Source organism: Triticum aestivum, chromosome 2B (genome assembly GCF_018294505.1).
Source record: "Triticum aestivum cultivar Chinese Spring chromosome 2B, IWGSC CS RefSeq v2.1, whole genome shotgun sequence".
Classification (NCBI taxonomy): domain Eukaryota; kingdom Viridiplantae; phylum Streptophyta; class Magnoliopsida; order Poales; family Poaceae; genus Triticum; species Triticum aestivum.
Window position 1 is genome coordinate 183,705,813 of NC_057798.1, and position 19,552 is coordinate 183,725,364.

General features: G+C 45.0%; 3 protein-coding genes across 3 annotated transcripts; 1 reads left to right on the forward strand and 2 right to left on the reverse strand.

Moving 5' to 3' along the window:
- Positions 1–8,946: 8,946 nt before the first annotated feature.
- On the reverse strand, positions 8,947–9,935 carry LOC123044241 (stress-response A/B barrel domain-containing protein DABB1). The gene has a single exon (XM_044466930.1). It carries the CDS (start codon positions 9,857–9,859, stop codon positions 9,059–9,061), a length of 801 nt encoding a protein of 266 aa, XP_044322865.1. The 5' UTR covers positions 9,860–9,935; the 3' UTR covers positions 8,947–9,058.
- Positions 9,936–10,268: 333 nt separating this feature from the next.
- On the reverse strand, positions 10,269–15,868 carry LOC123044240 (peroxisome biogenesis factor 10). The gene is made up of 11 exons (XM_044466929.1): positions 15,538–15,868; positions 15,416–15,447; positions 13,993–14,082; positions 13,398–13,492; positions 13,100–13,301; positions 12,879–12,948; positions 12,077–12,155; positions 11,707–11,840; positions 11,513–11,601; positions 10,980–11,065; positions 10,269–10,877 (listed from the first exon to the last, which is right to left on the reverse strand). The coding sequence occupies exons 1-11, from the start codon at positions 15,851–15,853 to the stop codon at positions 10,775–10,777; spliced, it is 1,296 nt and encodes a 431-aa protein (XP_044322864.1). The 5' UTR covers positions 15,854–15,868; the 3' UTR covers positions 10,269–10,774.
- Positions 15,828–19,253, forward strand: LOC123044242 (probable small nuclear ribonucleoprotein G). Its single transcript, XM_044466931.1, has 4 exons — positions 15,828–16,126; positions 16,233–16,255; positions 18,697–18,818; positions 18,949–19,253. The coding sequence occupies exons 1-4, from the start codon at positions 16,092–16,094 to the stop codon at positions 19,009–19,011; spliced, it is 243 nt and encodes an 80-aa protein (XP_044322866.1). The 5' UTR covers positions 15,828–16,091; the 3' UTR covers positions 19,012–19,253.
- The last annotated feature ends 299 nt before the right edge of the window (positions 19,254–19,552 follow it).

Genomic DNA, 19,552 nt, shown 5'->3' on the forward strand with positions numbered 1-19,552 from the left:
GTAGATGATGGGTTGCTAGAGTGACAGAAGCTTAAACCCTAGTTTATGCGTTGCTTCGTAAGGGGTTGATTTGGATCCATATGTTTCATGCTATGGTTAGGTTTACCTTAATACTTCTTTTGTAGTTGCGGATGCTTGCAATAGGGTTTAATCATAAGTGGGATGCTTGTCCAAGAAAGGATAGTACCCAAGCACCGGTCCACCCACATATCAAATTATCAAAGTAACGAACGCGAATCATATGAACGTGATGAAAACTAGCTTGACGATAATTCCCATGTGTCCTCGGGAGCGCTTTTCTCTATATAAGAACTTGTCCAGGCTTGTCCTTTGCTACAAAAAGGATTGAGCCACCTTGCTGCACCTTATTTACTTTCATTGCTTGTTACCCGTTACAAATTATCTTACCACAAAACTATCTGCTACCTACAATTTCAGTGCTTGCAGAGAATACCTTACTGAAATCCGATTGTCGTTTCCTTCTGCTCCTCATTGGGTTCGACACTCTTACTTATTGAAAGGACTACGATAGATCCTCTACACTTGTGGGTCATCACACATCACATAGCATACCCTGCAAAAACAAGTTAGATGTCCTCTAATTGTTGTTGCATGTTTTACGTGGCTGCTATGGGTTTCTAGCAAGAACATTTCTTACCTACGCAAAAGCCACAACGGTGATATGCCAATTGATATTTACCCTTCGTAAGGACCCTTTTCATCGAATCCGATCCGACTAAAGTGGGAGAGACTGGGACCCGCTAGCCATCTTATGCAACAAGTGCATGTCAGTCGGTGGAACCTGTCTCACGTAAGCGTACTTGTAAGGTCGGTCCGGGCCGCTTCATCCCACAATGCCGCCAAATCAAGATAAGACTAGTAACGGTAAGCATATTGAACAAACCAACGCCCACAACTACTTGTGTTCTACTCGTGCATAGAATCTACGCATAGACCTAGCTCATGATGCCACTGTTGGGGACCATAGCAATAATTCAAAATTTTCTACGCATCACCAAGATCAATCTAGGAGATTCTAGCAACAAGAGAGAGAGAGAGAGAGGATGAGCATCTTCATACCTTTGACGCTAAGCGGAAGCGTTACTAGAACGCGGATGAGGGAGTCGTATTCACGACGATTCAAATCGCGGAAGATCCGATCTAATGCCGAATGGACGACGCCTCCGTGTTCAACACACGTACAGCCCGGGGACATATCCTCCTTGATCCAGCAAGGGGAGAGGAGAAGTTGAGGGAGAGCTCCGGCAGCACGACGGTGTGGTGGTGGAGCTTGCAGTTCTCCGGCAGGGCTTCGCCAAGCACTACTATGGAGGAGGAGGTGTTGGGGAGGGAGAGGGCTGCGCCAGGGGAAGGGTGCGGCAGCCCTCCCACCTCCCTCTATTTATAGGGGCAAGGGAGAGGGGAGTCCGGCCCCCTCTAGATGGATCTAGAGGGGGGTGGCGGCCAAGGGGGGAGGCTTGCCCCCCAAGCCAAGGGGGCGCCCCCTTTAGGGTTCCCCCCCCCAACCCTAGGCGCATGGGCCCTAGGGGGGTTGGCGCCCAGCCCACTTAGGGGCTGCTTCCCCTCCATATTCAGCCCATAGGGCCCTATGGGGCAGGTGGACCTCCCGATGGACCCCCGGAACCCTTTCGGTGGTCCCGATACAATACCTATATACCCACGAACATTTTCGGCGACCGAATAAGGACTTCCCATATATAAATCTTTATCTCCGGACCATTTCGGAACTCCTCATGACGTTCGGGATCTCATCCGGGACTCCGAACAACATTCGGTAACCACATACTAATTCCCATAACAACTCTAGCGTCACCGAACCTTAAGTGTGTAGACCCTACGGGTTCGGGAATCATGCAGGCATGACCGAGACATCTCTCCGGCCAATAACCAGCAACGGGATCTGGATACCCGTGTTGGTTCCCACATGATCCACGATGATCTCATCGGATGAACCATGATGTCGGGGATTCAATCAATCCCGTATACAATTCCCTTTGTCAATCGATATGTTACTTGCCCGAGATTCGATCGTCGGTATCCGAATACCTCGTTCAATCTCGTTACCGGCAAGTCACTTTACTCGTTGCGTAATGCATGATCCCGTGACTAACTGCTTAGTCACATTGAGCTCATTATGATGATGCATTACCGAGTGGGCCCAGAGATACCTCTCCGTCATACGGAGTGACAAATCCCAGTCTCGATTCATGCCAACCCAACAGACACTTTCAGAGATACTTGTAGTGTACCTTTATAGCCACCCAGTTACGTTGTGACGTTTGGTACACCCAAAGCATTCCTACAGCATCCGGGAGTTGCACAATCTCATGGTCTAAGGAAATGATACTTGACATTGAAAAAGCTCTTAGCAAACGAACTACACGATCTTGTGTTATGCTTAGGATTGGGTCTTGTCCATCACGTCATTCTCCTAATGATGTGATCCCGTTATCAATGACATCCAATGTCCATGGTCAGGAAACCATGACCATCTATTGGTCAACGAGCTAGTCAACTAGAGGCTCACTAGGGACATGTTGTGGTCTATGTATTCACACATGTATTACGGTTTCCGACTAATACAATTATAGCTTGAACAATAGACAATTATCATGAACAAGGAAATATAATAATAACCATTTTATTATTGCCTCTAGGGCATATTTCCAACATTATATTATTTTTGGGACTAACCTATTAACCAGAGGCCCAGTGCAAATTGCTGTTTTTTTGCCTATTCTAGTGTTTCGCAGAAAAGGAATATCAAACGGAGTCCAAACGGAATGAAACCTTCGGGAGAATCGTTTTTGGAACAAACGCAATCCAGGAGACTTGGAGTGGACGTCAAGGAAGCAATGAGGTGGCCACGAGGTAGGAGGGCGCGCCCAGGGGGGTAGGCGCGCCCCCCACCTTCGTGGGCCCCTCGTGGCTCCACCGACCTACTTCTTTCGCCTATAGTCATATACCCCAAAAACATCCAAGAGCACCATGAAACCCTATTTCCACCGCTACAACCTTCTGTACCTGTGAGATCTCATCTTGGGGCCTTTTCCGTCACCCTGCCGGAGGGGGGATCCATCACCAGTGGCCATCTTCATCATCCTGGCGCTCTCCATGACGAGGAGGGAGTAGTTCACCCTCGGGGCTGAGGGTATGTAGCAGTAGCTATGTGTTTGATCTCTCTCTCTCATGTTTTTGATTTGGCACGATCTTGATGTATCGCGGGCTTCGCTATTATAGTTGGATCTTATGATGTTTCTCCCCCTCTACTCTCTTGTAATGGATTGAGTTTTCCCTTTGAAGTTATCTTATCGGATTGAGTCTTTAAGGATTTGAGAACACTTGATGTATGTCTTGCATGTGCTTATCTGTGGTGACAATGGGATATTCACGTGATCTACTTGATGTATGTTTTGGTGATCAACTTATGCATAGGGGTTGGCACACGTTTTCGTCTTGACTCTCCGGTAGAAACTTTGGGGCAGTCTTTGAAGTTCTTTGTGTTGGTTGAATAGATGAATCTGAGATTGTGTGATGCATATCGTATAATCATACCCGTGGATACTTGACATTGAAGTATCTAGGTGATATTAGGGTTTTGGTTGATTTGTATCTTAAGGTGTTATTCTAGTACGAACTCTAGGATAGATCGAACGGAAAGAATAGCTTCGTGTTATTTTACTACAGACTCTTGAATAGATCGATCAGAAAGAATAACTTTGAGGTGGTTTCGTACCCTACAATAATCTCTTCGTTTGTTCTTCGCTATTAGTGACTTTGGAGTGACTCTTTGTTGCATGTCGAGGGATTGTTATATGATCTAATTATGTTATCATTGTTGAGAGAACTTGCACTAGTGAAAGTATGAACCCTAGGCCTTGTTTCGAAGCATTGCAATACCGTTTTCACTCACTTTTATCATTAGTTACCTTGCTGCTTTTATAATTTCAAATTACAAAAACCTATATCTACCATCCATATTGCACTTGTATCACCATCTCTTCGCCGAACTAGTGCACCTATACAATTCACCATTGTATTGGGTGTGTTGGGGACACAAGAGACTCTTTGTTATTTGGTTGCAGGGTTGTTTGAGAGAGACCATCTTCATCCTACGCCTCCTACGGATTGATAAACCTTAGGTCATCCACTTGAGGGAAATTTGCTACTGTCCTACAAACCTCTGCACTTGGAGGCCCAACAACGTCTACAAGAAGAAGGTTGTGTAGTAGACATCAACCGGCAAGGAAGGGGCATTGCGTATGTGCATTGGGTCGTGATATGTCTACAACGTATCTATAATTTTTTATTGTTCCATGCTATTATAGTATCAATCTTGGATGCTTATCATGCAATTATATAGTATTTTTGGGGACTAACCTACTAACTTAGTGCCCAGTGCCAGTTGCCGTTTTTTGCTTGTTTTTGGCTTTTCAGAAAATCAGTACCAAACATAATCCAAACACTACGAAACTTTTTGACGATTTTTTTCTGGACTAGAGGGATGCTAGAAGCTTCGGGAGAAGACCCGCGGAGCAACGAGGGAGCAACAAGCCCGCAGGGCGCACCCCTCGGCTTGTGAGTCCCTCGTGGCACCTCTTGACCTAATTCTAGCTCTATAAATTCCCAAATATTCCCAATACATCAGTGAGCCACCCGAAACACTTTTTTGCTGCTGCAAGCCTCTGTTCTTCCGCGATCCCATCTAGATGCCTTATCCATACTCTGCCGGAGGGGAATCGATCACGGAGGGCCTCTACATCAACCTTGTTGACCTTCTGATGATGCGTGAGTAGTTTACCATAGACCTACGGGTCCATATCTAGTAGCTAGATGGCTTCTTCTCTCTTTTTGATCTTCAATACAATGTTCTTATCCATGTTCTTGGAGATCTATTCGATGTAATCTTTTTTACGGTGTGTTTGTTGGGATCCGATGAATTGTGGGTTTATGATCAGATTATTCATGAATATTATTTGAGTCTTTTCTGAATTCTTATATGCATGATTGTTATAGCTTTGTATTTCTCTTTGATTTATCCGTTTGGTTTGGCCAACTAGATTGATTTATCTTGCAATGGGAGAGGTGCTTTGTGATGGGTTCGAACTTGCGGTGTTCGTTCCCAGTGACAGAATGGGACATGACATGTATTTGTATCGTTGCCATTAAGGATGAAAATATGAGGTTTATTCATATTGATTGGGTTTATTTTGTCTACACCATGTCATCTTGCTTAAGGCGTTACTCTGTTTTTATTAACTTAATACCCTAGATGCATGTTGGACATCAGTCGATGGGTGGAGTAATAGTAGTATATGCAGGCAGGAGTCGGTCTACTTGTCTCGGACATGATGCCTATATACATGATCATTGCCTTGAATATTGTCATAACTACGTGTTTTTCTATCAATTGTCCAACAATAATTTGTTTACCCACCGTATGCTATGTTTAAGAGAGAAGCCTCTAGTGAAAACTATGGCCCCCTGGTCTATCTTTTATCATATATAAAATTCAAAAATACCTTGCTGCAATTTATTTATGGTATTTTATTTTGTGTTTTAATTTATCTATCTATCATTGCGAGATTTGATCCTTGCAATTAACTGCCGAGGGGATTGACAACCTCCCTGTTTGTGTTGGGTGCAAGTATTTGCTTTTGTGTGTATAGATGCTGCTAGCGAGGTTCTATGTGGTTCTCCTACTGGATTTATAACCTTGGCTCTTAATTGAGGGAAATACTTATCTCTATTGTACTGCTTCCTCATCTCCCGACCGGCGGACCGGATGTAGAGCGCTGGCATGGAGCCAAGGTGAAGTTGGCCGACCAGCGCCCGATGAGGAGCCAACCTCTTGATCATGCTTGCCCTGTGAGCGCTTGAAGAAATCCATGGTGGGCGACAGCTAGGGTTGGTGTCGGGTGGTTGGGGTGCAAGAGGAAGAAGAGAAGTGGACTGGTCGACCCCCCACATCACACAGTGCACGCTTGAAGAAACCCATGGTGGCCAGCGGCTAGGGTTGGTGCCGGGCGGCTGGAGACAAGAGAAAGAGATGCAAATCAAATCTAAATTTGAGACGAAAATGCGTCTAACAAGAGATGGACCCAAACGGACACAACATTCATGGAGTATGCATGGGCATGTCAAAATCGTAAGCACACATAAAGAGGTTGGTGCAGACAGATAAGGTGACTAGTTGCCTGATGGATCACAATTCCACAAGGAGTCCATTATTCCCAAAGAGATGCAATCCTTGTCAGTTAGCGATGACCTTTTTTTATAATAACATCGACACTTTATTGATCAAACTCCGCCTATGTTGTCTCAACATAGCCGGTCCCAAGCCCGGGTAAAGGAGGAGGGTTGTGATAGGCTTGGCGAGCCAACGTAAAAACTCAGCCACTTTTATGGAGATGAAACCCAAAAGATTTTCGTTGGGGCGTAACCCTCTCAGCGACGCGCCACATCGGAACCCGGGTGTGGTGGAAAATGGGCAAGGGCCGGGCCGTCACCCCCCAAGTGGCGCGCCGTATCTTGATCCGGATACGGTGGCAAGTGAGCGAGGATCGGGTCGTCGCATCCTTAGTGGCGCGCTACATCGGCGCCCGGATGTAGTGGAAAATGAGCAAGGGTCTTCGCATTTGACTCGACGAGTGCGAAGGGTAAGGAAGCTAGCCGAGCCTAGGAGGATTCGCTTAGGTAGCTGGAACGTAGGGTCTCTGACAGGGAAGCTTCGAGAGCGAGTTGATGCAGCAGTGAGGAGAGGTGTTGATATCCTTTGCGTCCAAGAAACCAAATGGAGAGGACAGAAGGCGAAGGAGGTGGAGGATACCGGCTTCAAGCTGTGGTACACGGGGACGGCTGCAAACAGAAATGGCGTAGGCATCTTGATCAACAAGAGCCTCAAGTATGAAGTGGTAGACGTCAGGAGACGTGGGGACCGGATTATCCTGGTTAAGCTGGTAGCTGAGGACTTGGTTCTCAATGTTATCAGCGCATATGCCCCGCAAGTAGGCCACAATGAGAACACCAAGAGGGAGTTCTGGGAAGGCTTGGAAGACATGGTTAGGAGTGTACCGATTGGTGAGAAGCTCTTCATAGGAGGAGACCTCAATGGCCACGTGGGTACATCTAACACAGGTTTTGAAGGGACGCATGGGGGCTTTGGCTATGGCATCAGGAATCAAGAAGGAGAAGATGTCTTAAGCTTTGCTCTAGCCTACAACATGATTGTAGCTAACACCCTCTTTAGAAAGAGAGAATCACATCTGGTGACTTTTAGTAGTGGCCAACACTCTAGCCAGATTGATTTCATCCTCTCGAGAAGAGAAGATAGGCGTGCATGCCTAGACTGTAAGGTGATACCTGGGGAGAGTGTTGTACCCCAGCATAAGCTGGTGGTTGCTGACTTCCGCTTTTGGATTCGTGTCCAGCGGGATAAGCGTGCCAAGGTCGCTAGAACGAAGTGGTGGAAGCTCAAGGGGGAGGTAGCTCAGGTGTTCAAGGAGAGGGTATTTAAGGAGGGCCCTTGGGAGGAAGGAGGGGATGCGGACAATGTGTGGATGAAGATGGCGACTTGCATTCGTAAGGTGGCCTCGGAGGAGTTTGGAGTGTCCAGGGGAAGGAGAAGCGAAGATAAGGATACCTGGTGGTGGAATGATGATGTCCAGAAGGCGCTTAAAGAGAAGAAAGATTGCTTCAGACGCCTATACCTGGATAGGAGTGCAGACAACATAGAGAAGTACAAGATGGCGAAGAAGGCCGCAAAGCGAGCTGTTGGTGAAGCAAGGGGTCGGGCATATGAGGACCTCTACCAACGGTTAGGCACGAAGGAAGGTGAAAGGGACATCTATAAGATGGCTAAGATCCGGGAGAGGAAGACGAGGGATATTGGCCAAGTCAAATGCATCAAGGACAGAGCAGGCCAACTCTTGGTGAAGGACGAAGAGATTAAGTATAGATGGCGGGAGTACTTCGACAAGCTGTTCAATGGGGAGAATGAGAGTTCTACCATTGAACTGAATGACTCCTTTGATGAGACCAGCATGCGTTTTGTGCGGCGCATCCAGGAGTCTGAGGTGAAGGAGGCTTTAAAAAGGATGAAAGGAGGCAAGGCGATGGGCCCTGATTGTATCCCCATTGAGGTGTGGAAAGGTCTCGGGGACATAGCGATAGTATGACTAACCAAGCTTTTCAACCTCATTTTTCGGGCAAACAAGATGCCAGAAGAATGGAGACGGGGTATATTAGTACCAATCTTCAAGAACAAGGGGGATGTTCAGAGTTGTACTAATTACCGTGGAATTAAGCTGATGAGCCATACAATGAAGCTATGGGAGAGAGTCATTGAGCATTGCTTAAGAAGAATGACAAGCGTGACCAAAAATTTTGACATGGGAGGAGTCCGTTAAGAGAGACCTGAAGGATTGGAGTATCGACAAAGAGCTAGCTATGGACAGGGGTGCGTGGAAGCTTGCTATCCATGTGCCAGAGCCATGAGTTGGTTGCGAGATCTTATGGGTTTCACCTCTAGCCTACCCCAACTTGTTTGGGACTAAAGGCTTTGTTGTTGTTGTTGTTGTTGTTGTTGTTGTTGTTGTTGTTGTCGTCGTCGTCGATACTTTATTGATCAGATGACAACATTACAAGAATCCGGAGTAGAATGAAAAATACGCAAACGAACAGAATTTTTACATGACTTGGCTGATACATGAGCCGCCACATTCAAATGCCAACGAATACGCTTGAATACCACTGAGGCAGAGATGTCGGTCACATGCTTAATATCACATGTTTAGCGATGAGAAGGGTTGTGAACAAATGGCACAATCATTAGAGACTGCCGCTTGGTTCCTGATTCCTGGTATTAGAAACTGGAGTACCAACTGCCGGATGCATCGGCATGTAAAAACTTGGGAGCACACAACAGGCACATCAATTGATTGTTATTCATCTCAAGATCGATACAGATATCACAAAGGACTCCATTATTCCCAAATCGGCAGCACACTCGGATCCGAAATCAACCTGAAACCCCCCATCAGAGGCTCGCGGCCGCCGGAGCGTCGACGACGAAGTCCAGCACCATGACCTCGTCGAGCATGGGCCTGAGGGCGGCCTTGGCCTCCTCCACCTTGCCGTCGCCCTCCACGGCGTCCAGCTCCTCGACGCTCCCGAACACGGCCACCATCCCGAACTGGTACCCCTTGGCCCGCGCGGGGGAGAAGTTCTCCCCGAAGCTGACCTTGGCGCCGCTGGCCTCGCCGGCGTCCTTGGTGGCCGCGGCCACCTTCTCGACGAGCTGCCCGACCTCCACGCCCTCCTTGACCTTGGCGAGGGTGAGGCGCACGGCGGCGCCGGGGGCGACGGGGGACGGGGCGCCCGCGGCGTTGACCCAGTCAACGGCGGTGGCGTCGAGCGCGTTGGGGGCGACGTGCGCCTGCACGGCGGCCACGTGGGCCGGGTGCGGGGCGTAGGCGGCGAGGTCGGCCTTGGTGGCGTAGCGGGAGTGGAGGAGGTGGGTGGGGCCCAGCGCCTCGGCGGCCGGGGAGCGGAGGCGGAGCACGGGGCCCGCGTGGATGTAGGAGACCCCCGGGACGAGCGTGGAGAGCGCCTGCAGCGCGGAGACCATCGCCGCGGCGGCCCCCGAGGCCACGGCCTCCGGGCGGACCTTGATGAGCACGATGTGCTCGACCGGTGCCGCTACGGTGGGCGCGGCGACGGAGGGGGAGGAGGACATGGCTGCGGCGGAGGGCCTGAGGCGGCGGAGCGGGGAGGAGGCGAGGCGGGGTAGGGGTAGGTGGAGGAGTCGAGGGGAGGGGATGGCTCTGAGGCAAATCATGGTTTTGGTCAGTGCGAGGGGAGGAGGTTAAAATCGGGATGGGGCTGGGGGGACAGTGACCGGCGCGGCATCACATTTGTGTGAGCCAAGATGGATTTTATAGTGGGTGGCGCCGTGGTGGATTCTTCTTCTCCGGGCACGAGGCGAACGGACTAGCACGGTGGCGGCTGCGCTGCATCGCCGGTGACCGGTGTGTGCACGACACAACATGGGCTCTGTTTTGGTGGACGATGACTTTGCTGAAAAACGGCACACCGCCGGCGTCTTTTCTTCGGGAGCTGCAGACCGCCGGGAAGCTATCAGCGGAAGAAACTGTCATCCAGCACTGACGGGGTCAGTGTCAGCACGTATACAATTGATCCATGGCTCCAACAACCATGCGTAGGATGGTGCAATCCAGTTAATATAATGAAGCAGCTAACCTTACGTAAATTTACTGGTCGAAATGTTCAATGCAGATGTGGTAGGAATACATATGGGGTACAGGGCGTACGTGCAGAAAACAAAAGAGTATGACACTGCTCGACTGGTCTATGATCCTAGTCATTCATTCTTCAACCCTACAAAATTCACTTGTGTCCAACATGAACATATCTGTTCGCACTAAAACTTATCTTTTGTTTAATTTCAGATTGGTACTTGGTGTTACCGATGATCTCTACAGCGCGACTGTTTCAACTTCATCTACTGGTCTTCCATCATCCTTCTTTTGGTTGGTATAAATATGTCTTCGTCTTGAGGAAGCCATGGAGCCCGTGGGAGCTCTTTGCCCTACTGATTACGAATCTCGATAAGAAACCATCAGGCCATGTCTCCTGATTAAAGATGATCCGCACAATGGATGTCAGGCCTTGGCTTTATAGGATCCGCGCTAGAGGATATGAATGATATGATTGATCCCTTGCTAATGGTCTGCTAGAAATCTGAATGATATATACAAATTAAACTTGAATGTGTAATAGGAGTTCTGCATAGGGGGCATTCAGGCTTCTCATTGCACCACTCCATTATGCAGTTCCTGCAGCAGGTTATGCCATGAGTTACCATACCATTCCAGAGAGGGTGCGACGGATGAAACCCAGTTTGGTTAAAGACATGGCATTTGAAAGAGAAGTTTTACCAGCAGAAGACATGTCCGCAGGTTGTGGCAGTAGGATTCTGCCGGGTACTGAGACAGAGAGTGCACTTGCTCTTGCTACTGGATGACTGACAAATGATACACAAAACATAAGCACCACACAATAGATCACATGTACAATTTTCTTTAAACGGTGGTTTGAAATATATGCAAGTCTAGCCATAATCTTTTATCTTAAACTGTAACATTTGTACTCCCTCCGTCCGAAAATACTTGTCAGAAAAATGGATAAAAATGGATGTATCTTAAACTAAAATACGTCTAGATACATCCATTCCTTCGACAAGTATTTCCGGACGGAGGGAGTAGATTCAAGAGCTTGCTTTGTCAAGAAAAATGCATTGGGAAGTGCATCTGAAAGAAAACACAGTAATATATAACTGTCCACTTCCATACAAAGGTAAAGATTTTAGTTTGGTTAATGGAGCGTAAGTTAGTTTTCCACAGTTCTAACTTCTAGGGTACACAAAAACAGTAATTTAAACTCGATAATGTTCATATGAAGACACATATACCTCTGAACCAGAAGCCAAATCTACAGCTTTGCCATGACGGATGTCACTGATGATATTTCCATCCTCATTCACAACAGGGACACTCCGACCTGGTTCACCATTCACATGTGTAAGAATTGAACATCATCATAATAAGAAAAACAGTTATTGGTTCCGCAAAAACAGCCATTTAAATAAATTCAGTAAAAGAGTGCCTGTAGATGAAGGATAGCTTCCGGACGAAATTTGATTAATGGAACTAGCTATTGATGATAAGTTACTTCTTCGGAGTCTTTCAGCACCAAGAATACACAACTGGATCAGCAAAAAGATACCCAAAATTTGGTACCTGCAAATGTAGTGAATTAAACTGATCATCTGGAGAATTTTAGACCTCAAAGGAAAACAGTGTGAAGATAGTCCAAAAATACTAGAGACCATGATAAATTCCTTATCATTTACATTCTCAGATTCATTTGTGGCATAATATTGTGGGCTCGTGGCACCAATGGCTGTATGATTTGGTTTTATTGAGTTCATGTAGTTGGTCTTTTAGACAAAGCGAATAAGTACAGAAAAAGGTACCTGGGCCTCTGATTCATTGGCTTACCAATGAATACATAATGAATACCAGCTCCTCGCTTTGATAAATGATAATATAATCCTATTGAAAAGGAAACATAAGCGTAATCAGGCACCGAACAATTACTCCTTCCGCTCACAAATATAAGATGTTTTGGATATTTCAGTATGGACTACATATGGACTGAAATGAGTGAACAAACACACCAAAATGCGTCTATATACATCCGAATCAGAAAAAAGTTAAAACATCTTATAATAGTGAACAGAAGGAGTACTCCCTCCGTTTCTAAATATAGGCGTATGTAGTCCCTATTGAAATCTCTAAAAAGTCTCATATTTAGAAATAGAGGGAGTAGTTAATACAGATCCAACTGAGGTGATGAGAGAAGGATAAGGCCGATCATTACTGAGCCACTGTTACCCCATTGGTTAAGGCTTGAAAGTAAATTGAATGGAGTATTTATTTTTTTGAATAACAGAATTGCACAGCAACTTAACAACAGTGTCTTAGGAATGTATCGATGTGAGACAGTGTTTTGACATGCAGCATAACCTCATGATAAAGCGAGTGAGCTGAATTTGTCATTACGGGGTCAATCTGGGCATTTTAATTTATCTACTGTCCTCACAATAAATTCAGGTTCCATGACTTGGATGATTACTAAGCAGGACACAAGAAAGATAACTCCTCAGTTGATATTGTTACACAAACCCAAATTAACGATAAATTGGTCTACCAATATATCTCAAATAGATAATGATTTTAGTCATTTTATTACGTATCATATTGAATATAAGATACCTTCAAAGTAGAAGAACATCAGGTTTGTCCGTATAGCCAACTGTATAAAATCTTGACCAAGCGGCAGCATCTAGGAACGGCAAGACACGTCATATAGTTGTTTAGACAAGAAAAGCATCTCTTTAGTGTGAGAACTACATTCCTCATTTCTCAATGAGTAAATATAGGGAGGTTTTCTATATATAAACAGATTGCACATAAGAACTAGAACAGTTGCGTACCGAAGGCCATTTCTGAACCACCCATAGCCAAAAGGCATGCGCTTTGCTTCTCAACCTCGAGAGCATAGAGAAACTCAAGCTTCTCGAAGACTCATTCGTATTTGTAGAGGATTCTGTTATGCCTCTACTAGGATTGTCACTTTCATGATGATTATCAAGCTGAGTGTCATCCATGTAAATACCACGGGAGACAATTCTCGAACTGTTAAATCGGTACGAACAGAAAATATGCGATCAGCTTCTTCCAGCAAAGAGAATGTTGGCTAAAGGACCGTATTTAAAACTGTTACTACATTACCTGATTCTTTCAGCGAGATAGGGCACAGTAGTATGATACAAAATGAAAAGCATCCGCCTAGCAGGTGTCGGCGGAAGCCCATGTGAGGTTGCAACCTGAACGGCTCAATAATAACATGGCCATCATCAGCATATAATACATTAATATTATTGCTTCAAGAATCTAATGGTACAACTATTTTCTTCATCTCAAATTTTACAAGATACAAAACAAATTTGACCATCTCACCGGTCATAACACTTGGTGTTCCATGTCTTTTGTTTAACAGGATCTTACATTAATTTGCTAATCAACAGGTCCATCTAGTACACTAATACAGTATTGTGTTTACCGTGAGATGAAAAGTAACCCTATATTTTACATTGACAGACTTTTTTTTCTTGTGATTTCTATGTAGAACTTTTTCTTGTGATTTCTATGCAAAACCGAGACAAGGGTAAATTTCCAATGGCAACAGATGAACTACGGGCCAACAATATACTACCAAGTATAAACTGAAATAGCTGGAAGCACACACTTAAAGGTGGATAACATTTGTCCCCGCTGACAGAAAATAAAAACATAAACGGTGTTAAAGAACAAAAGGCAATACAACCTGAGATATATCACAATATTCTTCTCCGAGTGTTTGCTGGCCTGAACCAGTTGTTAGCAAGTAATATAAGGACTGCCCAAGCAATTTTATCTGTGGAAGTTCAAATCAATGTAAGTTCTCGCCACCTTCAATAAATTACATGACAAAAAAGAAAATTGTTCTACCTCTGTATCAAAATATAAGACGTTTTTGCGGTTCAAATTGAAGTGCAAAAACGTCTTATATTTTGGTACGGAGGGACTATATATGAATGTTGGCACAGGAAAAAAATTACAGAGAGAACAATACTCAAACCCATTCTCTATGAAATAACTGGTGGAGCTCACAAAGATAGGAAACGCAACTCTTTTATCCAGCACGACAATCATCCTACATTCCTACTCTACCGAGATTACCGTACAAATGCCATCTTCACATTCTCCAATCAAAATGTAATATTACCTCATTCAAGATCCTACTCTAGTGTTACAGCTACTGCCTCAGCAGATTCATATAAGGAACAGTCAAGATGGATCAAGGCAAGATGGATGGCGCTCTGCATTTGCCATATTAGTTACTGTTAAGTTTTTAACTAGAAGGACAGGCCTGGCACAGTGGCAGAGTTCCTCCACTTGTGACCTACTCTAGTGTTACAGCTACTGCCTCAGCAGATTCACAAGATGGATCAAGGCAAGATGGATGGCGCTCTGCATTTGCCATATTAGTTACTGTTAAGTTTTTAACTAGAAGGACAGGCCTGGCACAGTGGCAGAGTTCCTCCACTTGTGACCTGGAGGTCCTGGGCTCGAACCAGCCTCCTTGCAGAATTATTATGCAAGGGTAAGGCTGTCTAGAAACTCCCTTCCCCAGACCCCACCTTGTGTGGGAGCTTTCAGCACTGGTTAAGTGTTGAACTGGTTACTGTTCATCTTTCACCCGTTGTTGTTTTAACCTGTACTTAGTTCCCCTTATATAGCACCGCTATCTTGATTTCCAAAATTGCCTTTGAGCAAAACATATACTTATGTTATAGTAACATATACAGCGGAGATATTCCCCGAATATACTTTTCCTCTTTCTTTTCAATCTGGATCCCCAGTTCATCCTCAAACTAACCAGTGGGGTATGACAAAATTGCAAACCTCTGAATCGTGTTATCTTTGCTAGGTGTTCCGCAAAATTCACCCGCTAAAACATCAACGTCTGAAAACATTCGCCACCACTTGTGATCATGGTAAATCTATAAATCGATATTCGACGGCTGAACAATTTCTACCACTAGGTAACCAAATACTGATAGAGTCCATTTGGCTTGGGAGTTTGGAGCACACTCCACATCCCCCAAACCACTCACCAACACGCAAATCATGTTAAATTTCGAGGAGAATAGGATAATTGCCGCAAACTAAGTAGAAGCACATGCCACTTTAGTTTAGCAAGTCACCTCGTTCTGGTAAGCAACGGCAACCCTGGTACCTGCATCACCACCAAAAACACCTCAAATCACCCAAAAAAAATCACCACCAAATCTTAAGCTAGGACGAGCTCGGGGGAGGTTCTGCGAACCGAAGAGGTGGCGGAAGGCGTCGCGGCAGGCCTCGGTGACGTGGGCGGCGTAGCTGTCGTCCTTCTCCGCCGCGCGCATGACCTCCGGCTGCGCCGCCGTCGGGAACCGCCGCGGACGCGCGGCCCGGCCGCCGCCGCGGGAGCTGGGCCCCGCATCGCCGGCGGGATCCCCGGCACTCATCCCCTCTCCCCGCGCGGTCGAGTCCAGAGCTCGGGGGAGTCCGTTCGTGCGCGTGCGCCGTTCGTCCGGACCTCCAGTGGTAGCTTTTGCACATACGCCCCTGCTCTCAGCATTATTTCTGCCCGCACACCACATCCCAGGATTCTCTCGGTGTGTGATTCCTGTGGGCCCGCCGGGCCCGCGTGTCATTGACCCTTCAGCCCCCTCTGCCCTATTTAGAGAGGCGGCTCGTCCCAGTCCTCCTCCCTCGTCTTATATCTAGGGTTCAGGGTTCTTGCGGCGGCGGCGCGACTTCCTTCCCCCTCTTGCGAAGGTCTAGGGTTTGGCCGAGTAGAGGAGAGAGGCTTTCCCCCTCGTCCAGCCGGGAGCCGCCATGAGCCGATCGGGGCAGCCGCCGGATCTGAAGAAGTAAGCCCTCCGCCTTTTCATATCGAATTCGATCCGTTTCGCTTGGTTTTCTGTCTGTTTCGCTGGGATTTTGATGCTAATTTGATTTTGTTCCGGTGGTTCGCAGGTACATGGACAAGAAGCTCCAAAGTAAGTGCGCCTGTCAGATTCTAGATCTTCTTGTTCTGAATAAATATTAATCAGACGCGAGATTTAGTTTATAAGGTTCCCTGGACGTCTATGCGCTGGTATTACTGTGTGCTATCGGGAATGAAGATTAGGTTATGCGATATTTATGTGACTTGGAATAATCTTGTGTTTGTGTTAGTTTTCACTGCATCTGACTAGTAATTGGTACTTGGTATCAGTATATGACTACTGAGGAAATTGTGGAATGCTGTTTAATTTGTTGATCCATTCGTTCAGTCTGTGCACTATTGTGGTGAAACTTTAGTGTTTCTGCGACCTACACAAGTGTGTATGGGCTCTGATCTCTAGAAGTATTTGAGTTGGCATCTTTGTTGGTTTAGACAGTACAGGAATTGTGAAGGGTGGTTGCTTTGCTTCTGGTTTATGAAATAGAGCTAACTATAGTTATGCATGAACACAAATATGCTTGTAACTGGTGACAGATATGTTCTGCTGACCAGCTTTGCTGTTTGCCATATCGGTGATGTAAATGCCCCTAAATGATGATATCTTAGCAAAGCTATGGATTTATGTCCAGATGAAGCTTCTTTGTCATAGTTACTCTGATAGGGCATTTATGGTTCTGTTCTGTTGTTTGGGTAGTCTTACCAATTTATGATATTTGTGCACATGTTGTCATGTGAAATTGTACGTATTCTTTGGAGCTTCTTGTCATGTTTCTTTTTAAGTTCTCCGCTGCTTTGTTATTTTATAATTCTATCTGCTAGTGTTACTCTGTCCGTAGATTGTGGAACCATGATTGCCATGGTACCATAACCTAACGGCTTTTAATGAGTGTTAGGCTGTCAAACTTAGTAAAAGTAGAACTATTGGTAGTGCTGGTAGCTAGTGTTTGCAGCATTCTTTGTCATTTTGGTTATGTAAATGCCCTAAATGATGATATCATAGCAAAGCTATGGGTTTGTGCCCAAATGAAGCTTCTTTGTCATAGTTACTCTGATAGGCATTTACGGTTCTGTTCTGTTGCTCGGGTATAGTTTTACCAAATTACACATTTTGGTATTGGTACACGTATTGTCATGTGCAATTTTGCACATCTTGATTTATTCTCTGGTTTATGAATATGCTAGTAAATAGCGGCGGACATTCTACGCTAACCAGCTTCACAATTTGCCACTGTGGTTATGTAAATGTCCTAAATGATGATATCTTAGCAAAGCTATGGGTTTATGTCCAAGTGAAGCTTCTTTGTCATAGTTACTCTGATAGGACATTTATGGTTCTATTCTTTTGTGCACATATTGTATGTGCAATTTTGTGTAGTTTTTGTACCTTGTTTTTGCTCTATTATTTTATAGTTTATTTATCTGCTAATATGTATGTTGTGTGTTTTTGTGGTTTAGTTCTTGGTTTTCTTAGTTACCATAGTTTACCCCCCTGAATGAGTAATGATTGCCCTGTTGTTAGTTAAAACTTGAGACAATTAAGAATTGTTATGGTTGCTTTATTTCTTTTCTGGTTTATGGATAAAGCTAGCTATGAATGTGCTCCTAATACTATAAAATATAAATGGACTGTTTTTTTACGCTGACCAGCTGCACTATCTGGCACTTTGGTTATGTATATGCCCTAAAGGATGATGTCTTAACAAAGCTATGGGTTTATGCCCAAATGAAGCTTCTTTGTCATAGTTACTCTGATAGGGCATTTACTGCTTTGCTCTGTTGCTTAGGTGTAGTCTTACAAAGTTGACATTCAGATATTTGTGCACATCTACTCACCTTTAGTTCTGTTTACTCCTTGTAGCTGGTTATTATGTTTAAAAAAAAGTTTTCTGCTCTGTTTTATAAGTTTTTGTTACTTTGCTGAGTTTGTGGTATATTCTTGCGATGTATTTCTTGGTTCTCTTAGTTAACTCTATAATGAAGCCATGGTTGCTACTCCCTCCATTCCTAAATATAAGTCTTTGCAGAGATTCCACTATGAACTACATACGGATGTTTATAGATACATTTTAGAGTGTAGATTCATTCATTTTGCTCCGTATGTAGTCCATAGTGGTTCTTATAAAGACTTGTATTTAGGATTAGAATGGAGGGAGTATTTGTATCATTGTTGCAGCCTAGGATATAGTTCTGTGCTGGTCTGCTGTTAAAGTGTTAAGACTCTGATAGTGCAGTTGATGTTATTTCTTGTGTGTGCGTGCTTTTTGGACTATAGTCTAGGTAATTACTTTACCATTAAATTGATTAAAGTTTATCCATAAGGTTGATTAAAAAACATTGTTATTGTTTTCTCAGAATCACTGGGTTCTTAATTTCTGTTTATTTTTAAGAACGGTACATTTTTTTCAACAGGAAATAGTCTGTAACAATCCTCTGAAGAGAATTCTTGTTTATGCATTAGCCAGTACTCACTGGATTTCTTTTCAATTTTGCCAGTCAAGCTGAACGCGAACCGCGTTGTCATTGGCACGCTTCGTGGATTTGATCAGTTCATGAATTTGGTGGTGGACAACACTGTGGAGGTCAATGGAGATGAGAAGACCGACATAGGGATGGTGGTTAGTAGTTCTTCCTCTTGTTCTCCTAGGACGAGTCACCGTGACATTTTGGCCAGACATCAATCTAAATGTTCCCTGCTGGGTCTTCCTCAATTAAAATACTTATCAAGTTCTGTCTCATCTTTTGCAGGTTCTGAGAGGAAATAGTGTTGTGATGATTGAAGCCCTTGAACCAATTGCCAGGTCTCAGTGATATTTTGGCTTACCTGCTTCTGGTTTAGTACTTAATAGTGTTTGGTCAAAACCGATGCTTATGGAATCAGGCATTTTGTGTCCTAATATTTGTAATGTGTGAGATTTAGCACTTGTTGTATGGTTTGGAGTTCGGACTGTCTTCAGAGATGCTTGCCATGCTCACTCAAACTTACATTGTTTGGGTTCAATGCTATTTTGGTCCAGACTGGGCCCACTATTTGTGCAATGTTTGTGCTTTTATGTTTTGTGTGAACCGTAAGCTTAACATCAAATTCGGCTGCTGTTTGGATGCAGAAAATTAACTGCCGTAACATTTGTTTTGCGCTTGTACAACTTTATTTCAGAGGAATTGGGCAACCTGACGACCATTCTTTACAGCGCGCAGAGCCCAGGAGTAAAAATGCCTGCTCCCAAAGACGGACTAAATATGAAACCACAGCACACCAAGATCATTTGCCGCTCAGCCCATTTTTGAGAGTATGGCACAGATGAGATCGGTCGTCAAGATGAGTCAACCCGGGTCTGGCCACAGCAATAGC

Coding starts and splice junctions, on each gene's coding strand:
- LOC123044241 (XM_044466930.1), bottom strand. CDS start 9,859: ATGATTTGCCTCAGAGCCATCCCCTCCCCTCGACTCCTCCACCTACCC.
- LOC123044240 (XM_044466929.1), bottom strand. CDS start 15,853: ATGTGGTGTGCGGGCAGAAATAATGCTGAGAGCAGGGGCGTATGTGCA. Junction 12,949..13,099: donor TGGTTCAGAAATGGCCTTCG/GTACGCAACTGT, acceptor TGCCGTTCCTAG/ATGCTGCCGCTTGGTCAAGA. Junction 11,841..12,076: donor CCAATGAATCAGAGGCCCAG/GTACCTTTTTCT, acceptor CTACATTTGCAG/GTACCAAATTTTGGGTATCT.
- LOC123044242 (XM_044466931.1), top strand. CDS start 16,092: ATGAGCCGATCGGGGCAGCCGCCGGATCTGAAGAA. Junction 16,256..18,696: donor CATGGACAAGAAGCTCCAAA/GTAAGTGCGCCT, acceptor CAATTTTGCCAG/TCAAGCTGAACGCGAACCGC. Junction 18,819..18,948: donor AGACCGACATAGGGATGGTG/GTTAGTAGTTCT, acceptor CATCTTTTGCAG/GTTCTGAGAGGAAATAGTGT.